At 36.0% G+C, this 14,038-nt stretch overlaps 1 protein-coding gene across 2 annotated transcripts in view; it reads left to right on the forward strand.

Moving 5' to 3' along the window:
* The window catches only part of AZI2 (5-azacytidine induced 2), a 35,192-nt gene that overhangs the window by 17,650 nt on the left and 3,504 nt on the right, over positions 1-14,038 (forward strand). For both annotated transcript variants that reach the window (XM_045774480.2, XM_045774481.2), the window contains 2 exons: positions 7,574-7,632; positions 13,048-13,166. In XM_045774480.2, coding sequence (XP_045630436.1) covers positions 7,574-7,632; positions 13,048-13,166 — 178 coding nt within the window. The remainder of the gene's footprint in view (positions 1-7,573; positions 7,633-13,047; positions 13,167-14,038) is intronic.

Raw genomic sequence — 14,038 nt, forward strand, 5'->3', positions numbered from 1 at the left:
TCTAGCATAAGCCCAGAATTATAGAATTTTATTGTTTTAAACTCATTTTAAAAATGCTTTACTAGTTTATTTATTGATTTATTAAAGCTGTTCCTTTTAAACCCCTTTTTCTTCAGTTTCCTTAAGTCATTTCTTTTTCTGTAAAGTTGAAAGAGAACTCAGGTTTTAAGTTTATCATTTTAATTTAATAATTTGATTAATATAGACAGCACAAGAGACAACTTAGTTTTAGAATTCTTAAAAGAAAAAACTTGACATACTAATTTTCAAAAGTCTCAATACTTTTGGGGCAACTTTAATTTTCAGCAAATAGCTGAGATTTTAAGAATTGGGGGGAAAAAGTAAAAACAAAAAACCCTGCTGAGCTACTAAAGTATGGTTAGCCTGAAGTCATCCACTAAAACACAAGCTGCCTCTCAGGTTCTCACCAAGTCTGTTTTACTAATACTTTACATTGGGTTCTAACAAAGTTGAATGTAAGTGTCTAGATGTCATGACAGATAGTCCGGAAGAGAAAAAGAAGAAATGTAGAGAAAAATGCAGTGTACCAAATGCAAAGTTTAAAATAGTTGTTACAAGAAAAGTTTAGTAGTCTAGCATCAAACAGCCATTATATACACTCAGGTATTTTAAATAAGTTAACCAGTTAGATAATTATTTCTCAGCTTAATCATTTTGCCCATCACAGGGCAAACCCCATTGAGGACCTGTGTCACCTACCCCAGGTTCCTCTTGGGATGCCAATAACTGATAAAGACACTACTTCCCATATTCCCTTACTGCCAGCCAGGACACTGCCCTTGAATCCCAACTGTCCTTAAATGGAACTGACAGTTCTTTCTCTATAATGTAGTCTTTATTGAAGGTGACCCACCACTTAAGGATAAGCCAGGCATTAATAATATAGCATTCCACCTTGGCCTTGGCCAAATGAATTCCTCTGAACTGGACAATGAGAACTTGTTTTCAAGCCCCCAGACCTGATAAAGGGGAAACACTACAGAGATTACTGTCAGTTCCCATTAGGGCAAAATACTTTTTTTCCTACATGACATCTGAAGTTAATTTCTGTTCCCCCCTTTGAACCTCTGATTACATGCAATTCTTTCAAAGGCTTCCAGTATCCTATCCCACAAGCTCAGGTGCCATGGCCCCTGAGAAGCTAGCTAGCTGGCTGGCTGGCTGGCTGGTGTGCTTGCTTGTTTATTTATATACATTTTTCTTAATTTTAATTTTCTAAAAATTATAATTCCAGTCTAATTAACATATAGCATTATATTAGTTCTAGTTGTACACTATGGTGATTCAACAATTCTGTACTAACTGCTTATCCTGATAAATGTACTCTTAATCTCCCTCACATATTTCACCCATTCCCCCATCTCCTTTTTGATAACTATTCATTTTTTATAGTTAAGAGTCTGTTTTTTGGTTTGTCTTTCTTTTTTTGTTCATTTGTTTTTTAAATTCTGCATATGAATGAAATCATGGTATTTGTCTTTCTCTGACTGGCCTACTTTGCTTTATTTGCATTATGCTCTCTAGATTCATCCTTGTTGTTGCATATGACAAGATTCCATTCTTTTTTATGGCTGAGTAATAGTCCCCCGTGTGTGTGTGTACAGACACAGACTCATGGTAATTCTATTTTTAACTTTTTGAGGAACTTCCATACTATTTTCAAAGTGGATTACACCAGTTTGCATTCTCACCAACATGCATGGGGGTTCCTTTTATTCCTCATCCATCAACACTTGTCTCTTGTTTTTTGATGTTAGCTATTCTGACAGGTGTCAGGTGATATCTCATTGTAGTTTTGATTTGCATTTTCCTAATGATGAATTATGTTGAGCATCTTTTCATGTGTCTGTTGGCCATCTGTATGTCTTCTTTGGACAGATGTCTGTTTGGGTCCTGTGCCCATTTTTTAATCATATTATTTGGATTTTGTTAGTGTTGAATTATATAAATTCTTTATATATTTTCAATATAAACTCCTTATCAGGTATGTCATTTGCCAGTATCTTCTCCCATTCAGTAGGTTGTCTTTTAGTTTTGTTGGTTGTTTCCTTTGCTGTGCAGAAGCTTTTTATTTTGATGTAGTCCCAGTAGTTTATGTTTGCTTTTGTTTCCCTTTCCTGAGGAGACATACCTAGAAAAATGTTGCTAAGGCCAATGACAAAGAGATTGCTGCCTGTGTTGTCTTCTAGTTTTATGGTTTCAGGTCTCACATTTAGGTCTTCAATCCATTTTGAGTTTATTTTTGTGTATGGTGTAAGAAAGTGGTGCAGTTTCATTCTTTTGCATATAGCTTTCCAATTTTCCTGATACTGTTTGTTGAAGAGATTTGTCTTTTCCCCATTGCATATTCTCGCCTCCCTTGTCATAGATTAATTGACCATATAGGCATGGGTTTATTTCTCGGTTCTCTATTCTGTGTCTGTTTTTGTGCCAGTGCCATAGTGTTTTGATTACTCCAGCTTTGTAGTGTATCTTGGAATCTGGGATTGTGATACCTCCAGCTTTGTTCTTCTTTCTCTAGATTGCTTTGGGTATTCGGGGTCTTTTGTGGTTCCATACAAGTTTTAGTATAATTTGTCTAGTTCTGTGAAAGGTACTCTTGGTATTTTGATAGGGATTGCATTAAATCTGTAGATAGTTTTGGGTAGCATGAACATTTTAACAGATTGTTGTACCAGTCCGTGCACATGGAGTATCTTTCCATTTGTTTGTGTCATCTTCATTTTTTTTTCATCAGTATTTTATAGTTTTCAGAATACAGGTATTTCACTTACTTGGTTAAGTTTATTCCTGGGTATTTTATTATTTTTGATGTAGTTGTAAATGGGATTGTTTCCCTAATTTCTTCCTGCTACTTCATTATTAGTGTATAGAAATACAGCCGATTTCTGTATATTGATTTTGTGTCCTGCAACCTTACTGAATTCATTTATCAGTTTTGGTAGATTTTCGGTGGAGTTTTTTCAGGTTTTCTCCATAGAGTATCTGTCCTCTTCAAGTAGTGATAGTTTTGCTTCTTCCTTACCAATTTGAATGTGTTTTCTTTTTCTTGTCTGATTGCTGTGGCTGCCATTGCCAGTACTGTGTTGAATAAAAGTGGTGAGAGAGGACATCCTTGTCTTGTTCCTTAGGGGAAAAGCTGTCTGTTTTTTACCCTTGAGTATGATGTTAGCTATGAGTTTTTCTGTATATGACCTTTATAATGTTGGGGCGTGTACCTGCCATACCTACGTTATTGAGGGTTTTTATCATGAATGGATATTGAATTTTGTCAGTTGCTTTTTCTACATCTATTGAAATGATCATATGTTTTTTATCCTTTCTCTCGTACATATGAGGTATCATGTTGACTGATTTGGGAATATGGAACCACCCTTGCATCCCAGGAATAAATTCTACTTGATCTTGGTGAATGGTTTTTCTTAATGTATTGTTGGATTTGGTTTGCTTATATTTTGTTAAGGATTTTTGCAGCTACGTTCATCAGCAGTATTGACCTGTAGTTCCCTTTTTTTTGTAGTATCTTTATCTGGTTTTGGTATCAGGGTAATGCTGGCCTTGTAGAATGAATTTGGAAGCTTTCCTTTCTCTTCTAATTTTTGGAATAGTTTGAGAGGAATAGGTATTAATTCTTCTTTAAATGCTTGGTATAATTTGCCTGTGAAGCCGTCTGGTCCTGGACTTCTATTTGTTGGGAATTTTTTGATTAATTATTCAATTTCATTGGTAAGTCATCGTTCACATTTTCTGTTTCTTCCAGATAAAGTTTTGGGAGTTTATATTTTTGTAGGAATTTCTCCATTTCTTCTAGGTTCCCTAGCTTGTTGGCATATTATTTTTCAAAATATTTTCTTACAATCCTAGGTATTTCTTGTGTTTTCTCTTACTGCTTTTAAAATTTATCACTACCTTTTGCCATTTTTAGTTATTATAATGTGTCTTGCTGTGGACTTCTTGAGATGATTTTATTGGGGGTTTCTGTGCCCTACTGTATCTGGATTTCTGTTTCTTCCCCAGACTTGGGAAGTTTTTAGCTCTTATTCAACTTTTCTGACTCCTTTTCTTTCTCTTCTCCTTGTTGTATCCCTGTAATGCAAATGTTATTACACTTGGTGGCATCACTGAGTTTCCTAAAACTGTTTTCAGTTTTTTTTCATTCTTCAGTTTGATTGCTTTCCATTACTGTGTCCTCCAGGTCATTCATCCTTTTTTCTGCTTTCTCTAGTCCACTATTTTTAGTGCATTTCTAATTTCAGTTGCTGAGTTACTATTTTTTTATCATTTCTGTCACTTTTTTGAGGGTTTCACTGCAGTCTTCCACTCTTTTCTCAAGTCCAGTGAGTATCTTTATGACCATTATTTTAAATTCTCCATTAGGCATATTACTTATCTCTGTTTTGTTTAGCTCTCTCTGCTGTGTTCTTGTCCTTTCTTTGGGGACATAATCCTCTCAGTTTCGTCTGTTTCTCTGTGTTAGGAAAGTCACTGTGTCTCCAGCTCTTGAAATAGTGGCCTTATGAAGAAGAGCTCCTGTTGTGCTCTGCAGTACAATGTCCCCTGTTCAGCAGAACCTCATGTTTCAGGGATGTCTCCTTTGTGTGTTGTGTTACCCTACTGTTCGGATTAAGCTGCTTTTGCCTTCAGTCCAGTTGTCTGCAATGGCTCTGTTTGTTGTGTCCCTGTGTTGTTAGTGAGCCAGTTTGGGTCCACCTAGGGCTTGGCTCAAGGCAGACCAGGCTTTTCCCAGACAAAGTAGCACTGAACTTCAGGGTACTTCCCTTGTGTTGTGCCTTCAGAAGCTTTTGTTGGTGAGCTGGCCCTATAGCCAGACCACATGTCTATCCTGCTACCCCCTGCACTGGCCACAGCTGGACTGGTGTGTGCGTGGTTATTGTCCCCTGTCTTCAGGGCAGAAGTCCACTTTGGAGCAGTGTTGGCCCTGTCACGGCTGCCTACACACTGCCTACAGACCTCTTCGGATGGGCTCTGGCCAATGGCATATTGGAAGAGGCAGGTTCACAGATGAATGTATATATACCATAAGGGTATGTGGTATTAGCAAGGTTTGATGAGGTCTACTCTGAGGGGGGAGCTGGAGCTGCTTTTGAAAACTGCTTTCTTGCTGGTGGGGGTGAGTCTGCAGAAGGGGAAGGGGAGTGCATGCAGTGCCAGCGAGGTCTGTGCTGGTCTGCTGTGGGAGGGTACCTGCTGCTGCCCAAACCTGTGGAGGCTGGTTGGGTTGGAGAGGGCAGGTTTGCAGAAGCATGTAGGGCACGCTGTTAGCGACCTAAGTGGAGAGCGTGCTGCACTGGTTCCCACATGTGTCCATGTAAATAGGATGGGAGCCCAGGGAGGGAAATGGCACCCACCAGCCCTTTGTTCTTGGAGAAGTCTCCCAAGGATCCCTACTGCTCCAGCACATGTTCTTGAGATTAGTAAACTTACCTCTCCCATATACCGGAGGCATTTTTTAAAGTGCTGCTTCTATGCTCTATCTTCTTGGGGCTGATTATGCTGTCTCTTTAAGGGCTGGGATTCTGTTTCCTCTCATCCTCCCTTGCTCCCAGAGCTGAGCCCACCAATTTGTAAAGTCCCAGGTGTTAAGCCTCACTGATTGTAAGAACTGGGGTAATTTGATTTTCAAAGCCAAATGTTAAGGGGGTATGTTTTCTCTGTGTGTGTTCCCCATACCTGGGTTGCCTGGTGTGAGGGTCTGTTTTTCTCCCTTCTCTGTGCCAGTGGTGTCCCTCCCTCCTGCAGACAGTCCTGTGGGTGGGTGTGTTTAGCTCCTGCCTTCTCTTCCTGCCTCTTCAAAATGGCCGCCTCTTTACGTTCTGCTGTGGAGAGTCTGTTCTGCCAGGTCTCTGGGTTATTTACACTGACGTGGTTGTATCCGTGGAACGAGGTCAGCATAGGATCCTCTTACTCTGCCATCTTCTTTTAGAAAAAAAAAGGCCTCTGAAGATTTTATTTATTTGAGAGAGAGCACGAGATGCAGGGTTGGGCAGAGGGAAAAGCAGACTACCCGCTGAACAGGGAGCCCAATGTGGGGCTCAGTCCCAGGACCCTGATCATGACCTGAGCTGAAGGCAGGTGCTTAATCAACTGAGCCACCAGGTGGCCCTAGAGGCTTTTTTTTTTTTTTAAAGATGTGATTGCAAGAAAGGATCTGTACCTTGAAGCTCTGAATTATAAATGTCAGTAAATAGATTTTCCTTGAAAGGAAATGATAGCTTTTTACATAATGGATATTTCCTTATGAGGAGGAAGCAGTACCATGGCATTGTAAAAAATTTGGCTCATAATTATGGTGTTGCTTATTAACTATGTAACATTAGGAACATCATTTAATTCTTTTGAACTTGTTTTCTATAAAGTAGACTTTAAAATATCTGTTTTTTCCATAAAGATTAGGTAACGTGTAACACATTTAGCACAATGCCTAGTATATAGTGTATTCAGTAAGTCAGTGTTTCAAAAAAAACTTTGTGTGTGTTAAGGGGGGTGTGTGTGTTGTAGTTCAGTTCTTATTAGTTACTCTTTTCCACTAGATGGTGCTAGGGGATAAATTTGCTTTTAGTTTAATTCATCTATCATAAATCATAGAAACAGACATTTGAAGGTAGAAGACACTTTAGAAATTTTTTGCTTACTGATGAAATGGCATTTGAAAGACAAAGAAACAAGAGTTTAATAAGGGGGGAATTTTTAAGAAACAATTTAAGACTTAATTCTCACCTTTATAGAAATTTCTTTGGCAGGGTGAGTGGGTGGGATTTAAAACTTAAAAATGCTCACAGCTAAGATCAAGGAAGAGTGGAATGCTTAATATAAACTTATCAGAGGTTCCAAGTTGAAATCTTGATGTTGTGAGATGTACACTTTTAAATTTTATTCAAAGGTATTGCTGATCAGAGTCCTCTTGGATGTGGAAATCAGAGAGCAAGTCAGGGAGAAAAATTTATGTTCACTGTATTAATCTTGCTTATATCTACTATAGCTATATTTACAAATATTTTTGAGGTGGTATTTTCTGTGAAACATTTTATAACATCTTTTAAAGTGTGAATAGCATCCCTGCATGGACATAATAATGAGGTTTTTATTGTTGTTTTTATTCAGTTGATTACTGTTTGGTATTAATGAGATCAAGGTTCCAGGGTCAGTTCCACTATGGCCCTTTTTAAACTTTCCCCAATATTCCAGTCATTTATATTCAGAAAAGTTGATCCTTTGGGAAAAAAGACACTAGGGGCAAAGAAGTTTAGAAAACATTAGCTCTCTAAAATGGAGTTGGTGTAGAGTTCTAAGGTACCTAATTATAACCCATTTAATGATCCACAATGTACTATTATATATACCAAAGGTTCTGAGAGGTCCTAGAGTGTAGGAACCTGTTTAACTCGAACAATGTTTCCCAATATTTTGTAACCATGGGCCCCCGTATCTGTAAAACTTCCATATCATAAGGCACTAGTTGGGAAGCAGATCTATACTTCTTAACAGTTACAACTTTTAAACTTTTTTTTTTTTTCTAAAACAATTATGACAGGATCCATCTCAGGAAGACAATCTAAAAAGCAGCGATCTCCAAAGACTGAGCATTTCAAGGTATGAACATTTTTCAACATTCAGAAATAATATATTCTTCTGTAGGCCACTTTGTGTAGTTTACCTAGATTTGTTATGATTTAACCTTAAAAACCAATGGATACTATTTGGGTACTGCATGTAATCTTTAATCACAGTGGATTTATAAAAAACATTTAACTGCTCTTCAACAGTTGGCTTGAACTTAAGTAGTAGAAAGGTACATATTGCGAGGCCTTAAAATTTTTGAGCATTCAGTATTTTAGATAGAGCTTTAGGGAGCTAGCCGTATAGAAAATACTCTATAATAAATTCTAATTTTGCATGAAGAATTATACATTTCCTTATACAGTAATACCGTGTAGTCTTAAGGGCAAACTTGGACCACCTTAAGTCTTTGTTGTAACATGAATTTTAAGATAACTGTCCTCGGGTTAAAAACAAAAGTAGCTATGAGTTCATGTATATTACTTTAACCCTTTTTCCCTTAAATATATGTCATTTTTACTTAAGTAACATGTACAGTGTTTCAGATTATCTTATTTTACATCCCTTCTGTATATGGATACTTTCATCCAGTGAAAAACAGTGAGTTGACTTCATTGTTGGATCATTTGGCTTTCAGAGTTTACTAAGCTAAAGTAAATAATGTGAAGTGGCTCCTACTTCTATCAAAAACCTAATTGAGAGAAATGATCAACTAGGGCAAACAATTTGAGGATTGCAGCCAATCTGGATCCAGGGGGTAGCCAAACTTTTTCTATAAAGGATCAGCATACTTAGGCCTTGTGGGTCATAACATCTCTCTTGCAACTACTAAACTCTGCCATTTGAACAGTTCTGTTATATCTTCAGTTTCGTCTAACTTCACAGCAAGGAAGTTTTTCCTTTTTAAACAGTGTCTAGATCAGTGTCCATGTAAATTATCTCTGAAAGTTGTCTTTAAGATATATTTATTTATTTTAGAAAGAGAGGAGTGTGTGTGAGCAGGGGGAGGGGCAGCGGGAGAGGGGACGTGGACTCCCCACCGAACAAGGATCCCGACATAGGGGCTCTGTGTCAACCACCATGAGATCATGACCTGAGCCGAAAACAAGAGTTTGATGCTTAACCATCTGAGTCACCCAGGCACCCTGCGTTTCTGAAAGTTTTCTTCTTTATCAAAATTATCTTTTCTCCTGTCAACTTAAGTTTCCCCTCATTTTGTTTTATTTTTCAGTTTTATAAGCTTCTTCAGAACATTTTTGGAAAGCAGGGAACAAATATGTTAGAATCAGAGTACGTTAAATGAAAGGGCTATGTATATTATATATTAGAGGTAATTGATACAGATTGACTTCTGCTTCCATTCATGGGAAATTTTACATAATTTGGATCACATCTACTGAGAATAACTCAAAAAGCTGCCCCTCCCTCCCGCCCAGTGTCTCTAAAGACATCATATAACTAACAAGATAGTGAGGAATGTCTATACCAGGATTTAAGAGGATAAAGGTACAAGGAGATGAGTCTAGCTTTTGAGGCTGCCAGGCTATATAATTGGGGCTTCAAAGTGCAGTTTTGAATTCTCTAAACCTTAGTATTAACCAGTATCAGCTGAGAGAAACAATTTTTAGAAAGATTTGCCTTAAGTTCACTCGAAGAGATACTTGTATGCTAAAAGAACTGTTATAATTAAAGCATGTCCTGTTGGCTTCCTAGTGCTCAAAGTTTTACACAGGTTGGTTTGCATTTATTTTATGGAAACTATGGATTGTAAAACTGATTAGGTTTCCCTTTTTTGGTAAGTAACTAGAAAACTAATAACTAAATTTGTAGTTTAAAGCCCTTGGTAAACTTTGCATCATGCATTTTTATGTTCGCCTCATTCTTAGCTGCATTTTATCTTGTTTTCCCTTCACCTTACCATTTATACCTATTCCCAGTTTATAGTCCTGTTTTATTCATACTTTTAATTTACCTCATCACTTTTAAGTGGAACAATTCAGATGTAAGTTTACTACATTAGCAAAAAGATACATAGGAATGTTTCCACAAAACCAAAAGTACAAGTTATACATATTTTTAAGGATTGTTTTTCATTTATTTGTAAAACACCCTTTTTGGGAAAACTTTTTTCTCATATTTCCTCCATCATATTGCCAGGCAAATGAGGTACTGTATTGTTTCCCTCACATAGAGTGAATCTTTAGTTACTAGCGGCCTTTTATATGGTACTTACTGTGTACATCGTTTAACAACAGCCCAATCAGAAATTTGGCCTGTTTCCTGCCAGTGTTCTGTTTGGTGTTAGCTTTAGGTTGTTGTGCTCAGTTCTTAAACATATCTAGGTATGGAGTAAGCTTACGCTGTGAACTTCTTAAAATGCAAATCTTTAGGAAATATGGATTAGGTTAGTGGTTTTCAAACTGTGCTGTGTTCCCTTAGTGGTCATGAAACTTTGTTGTGTCGAGAGAAGTATTTTATACAAATACTGAATAAAACAGAACATACCAGAGTGTATTACACATAATAAGGGGTAAGTATGGTTTCTCATAACGTGTTTTCTTTGGGTTACAGTGCAAAATAATTCCTTGCTGGGCCTCACAATCAAAAATGTCTAAAAGACACTTGGTTTGGGGGAATCATAGTTATCAAAATATACATTTCTAAATCTTTAGCTCTTGGGTGAGATTATCTCATACTTTTAGTTCCTCGGGGAATGTAATAGTTCAGTAAATTTCCAGAAGCTAAAGAAAAACACAAATGGGTGAAGTAAAAAATTAGATTTTTCTTAGACAAGGAATACTCATTTCAGTATTGAAGAGTTGTATAGTGACACTTAAGAAAACTGGGATTTTATACAGTTTGACTTCGTAAGCAGGATATGAAACCTGCTTATTCACATCTCAAGAAGGAGGTACATTACATTTAAAATTTAGAGGGTTGAAATCTGGGGTTAAGAAGGTTGTATTGGCAGCCAGCATATTGGAGGTGCTTGGTAAATGTGTGATGAAGATGATGGTAATGATGATATGAAAAATGTTACCCCATAAGGGCAGCAGGCAGTCCTTTGACTGGATAATTAAAAGATGGGTTTGATCAGGAACGTGTTAGAGTATGGAGTAAGTTCTCCTGAACCTGTTCCCTCACGCAGAAAATGTGGTTACCCAGCTTGCCAAGTTGGTGTAAGAACATGGTTGAGCATTTATTATGTTAGGCATTTCACACATTTTTTTGTTTTGTCTATTTTATTTGGTAGGGTTCTCATTTGGGATGCTTTTCAGTGTTGCGTCTCAGTGCTCAAGTAGTTTTATAATTTCATACACCCACACATACACACACACACACACACCCCTACCTGTGTCATTTAAAGCAAAACCTAACTAAATTCACACTCCTGGAACTCTGCTGAAGATTTGTGGATTACGATTTGCCTGTTCCAGTTTCACTTAAGTAATGATTTAAATACTTTGTTCAAATAGAATTTTTTTAATGTACTTTGAAGACTGTTTAAAGTGTAGTGACTGTTATTACTTTGTTATCCACAAGGGGGAGAGCTTATACTTAGTTTGTTGTGTTTTGGTGGGGTTTTTTTTGTTTTTTTTGTTTGTTTTTTGGGGGTTTTTTTAGCTGTAGTTTTTAATTCAGGTGACATTAAGGGCAAAAGAAAAAGACTTGGTGACCTAGTTTTTAGTTTAACCTAGTTTATAAGCAGTCTTCATTAAATCGAATTAGAAAATGTGTATTAGACACTGCTTTAACACTTCTATTAGAATTGTTTCTTTCTTATTTTACATGCTTAGCTATTTTGAATGATTAAATGTGTTTGATATTCTAGGATCCAAACATGGTCTTGGATATTTGCTTTTCTTTTCTTAAAGTCAGGTACTGATTTACTATCTCATGCCAATAATTAAACACTATTTTTAAGCTGTATTATTCGTATCATGCCTGTCTGCATGAATTAGCACATATACAGCACTTACACTTACTGCTAGGTAATGTGAGTAACTCTTTGGAAAGCATACTGAATACCCACAATTGCAACAAGGAACGAACAACTCTTCACACTTAAGACAGGTTCCTATGTGAAACATTCATTGTAGCATACATCTCAGATGTTTACTGGTGAAGTGGAGGTGGTTAACTAATTTTTGTGAAGTAATTATTTCACACTTATCAAAAACCTGCAAAAAGCTCTGTGATTTTTAATAGACTACTGTTTGACAAATGACGTTTACAATAGACTAAAACATGTAGATTTTTCCCGAAAGCAGTATATAAAGTTCATTCTGCTTCTAATCAAAGAATTGTAGTCTGAGTGGAATAGAAATATCTTGACAAAAAAAGGTATGTAACCTTACATTCAGAATCATGGTTTTTGAGTAGATCTGTTGCATTGTAATTCGAATAGGATATTAGACTTAGATACAACAGTGTTATCCCTTGGCTTGTTTAAAGGCTTTTATTTATAGCTAGATAAAAATTGACATTTTCTAACTTGATTTACTAAATTTATGCCAATATCTTTAAGAGGCAGTAACGGTCATTTGAATGCTATGAGATCAGTTGTTTTTATACTTAACATTTTACATATTCTTGTATAGCAAAGTAAGAATATATACTGAAGATTTGTTTAATTGGCAATTAAGAACCAAAAAAGAAAATCATGAATATCCATGTTTAACGGATGAAACTTTTACAAATTAGGTTTAAAATAACTAATTTATAACATCTCAGATAATTGAGGTAAAATACTTTTAATTATGAAAATGAGAGGCATTTATGAAGTTTTTAATTTCTGTTTCATATAATCCTCTCTCTCTAGCTTCTTTTCCCTTACCAGGAAATCATCTGGCTCTTCTTGTCTAGTGCTGTCATGTCACATTGGTTTAGAACCAACAATATGAGACAGCCCAGTCAAACATAAAAGAATGAAATGCATGAAACCTAAATTTTAATGTGGATTTGGGTATACGTTCAGCAGTTGATACATTTCAATTCAAAACGTCAAAAACCATAATCAAGAGATAAATACAAATTAAAACTCTATACATGAATAAACGTCACTTTATTTTTTATCTGATTTGTACATGAAGACCATACCCCTTACTTTTAAAGTATAGTCACAGCACTGCACATTATAGGCTATAATTAATGAGAAAGTTGGTTATAATACATAATACTTCTTTTTGTAATACCCTTCTGTTTAATATAGTTCAGTTAATGGCTAGAAATTAGGTCAATATCATTATTATGAATAAGATCTTTTTACTTGTTCTAATGCCCTAATTATATTTCAGTTATTTAATGAGGAAGTTTTGTTTAATTTATATCATCTCAAAACTAATTGGAGCAGAAATGCAGATATGCTCATTTCTATTTTAAAGTCACTCCTTTCTGTCCATAAAGAAAATTATAACCATTAACTTTTTCTAAAAAACTATATTTCAGTGATAATATGCAAAATGCATACTGGGAACTGAAGAGAGAAATGTCTAATTTACATTTGGTGACTCAAGTACAAGCTGAACTACTAAGAAAACTGAAAACCCCAACTACAATCAAGAAAGGCAAGTTCATGTTTGCTGGAAACCACTGATTCCAGCCAAACAGCTTGAAGAGCAACTGGCTATCGTTTCTTATCGAAATCTCATCAGATGATTTTGATAAGCCAAAGTATATATAGTATGTTCACAGCCTACCTATTCTCTGCTTTGGCTTCATTCTCATACTGGTCAACTTCACACATAAAGGTGTTGCTGATGTGTTTTTTCTTCAGTACTGTATTCTTTTCCCCTTGTGGCTTTTTTTCTCAGCCAAGTGTTGCTTATGTGTATAAGGCTGAGGTGTTAAGTTTGCTCTAGTTGACCTTTTACCACAAGTCCTTCTTATATTAAAAAAAAAAAAAAAAACACACCAAGACACCAAAAGCTATTTTTCATTCCAGTGCTACAGAATATATCAAAGACCTAGCTCTTTAAATTGTTTTGAAAAAAATTACCTTGATGCGTTTATTGGGTTCTTTGCAGTTGGTAAACTTAATTTTCATTCCATAAAGGATAGATTGTTTAGAATGGAGACTAGTTATCCCCTTATCGCTTTCAGTGAAACGAAAATTTTCATTGATTTGCTTTTCATATGTAACTGCTTGGCTGACTAAATTTTTTGAGTTTTGGGCTAACGCAGCAGTGGCTACTTTGCCAAAGCTATTTTTATACCTCAGAGAAAATCAGTGCATTTGCACTTTTTATTACATAATAGGTATATTTCTGAAAACTTGTAAATTTGAATGCCCTAAGTTTATTTTAAAGGAATGAGAGGCAACTTTTTGTAAAAAATAATCACCACCACCTAATTTAAAATTATATGTACCTCGTATTGCCCCTAAAGAGGGCACAAGAGAATTTTATTTTATAAATCTCCTCAGGAGTGTTTACTAGTA

Source organism: Ursus americanus, chromosome 20 (assembly GCF_024610735.1).
Source record: "Ursus americanus isolate L20-20 chromosome 20, mUrsAme1.1.p, whole genome shotgun sequence".
Taxonomy (NCBI): domain Eukaryota; kingdom Metazoa; phylum Chordata; class Mammalia; order Carnivora; family Ursidae; genus Ursus; species Ursus americanus.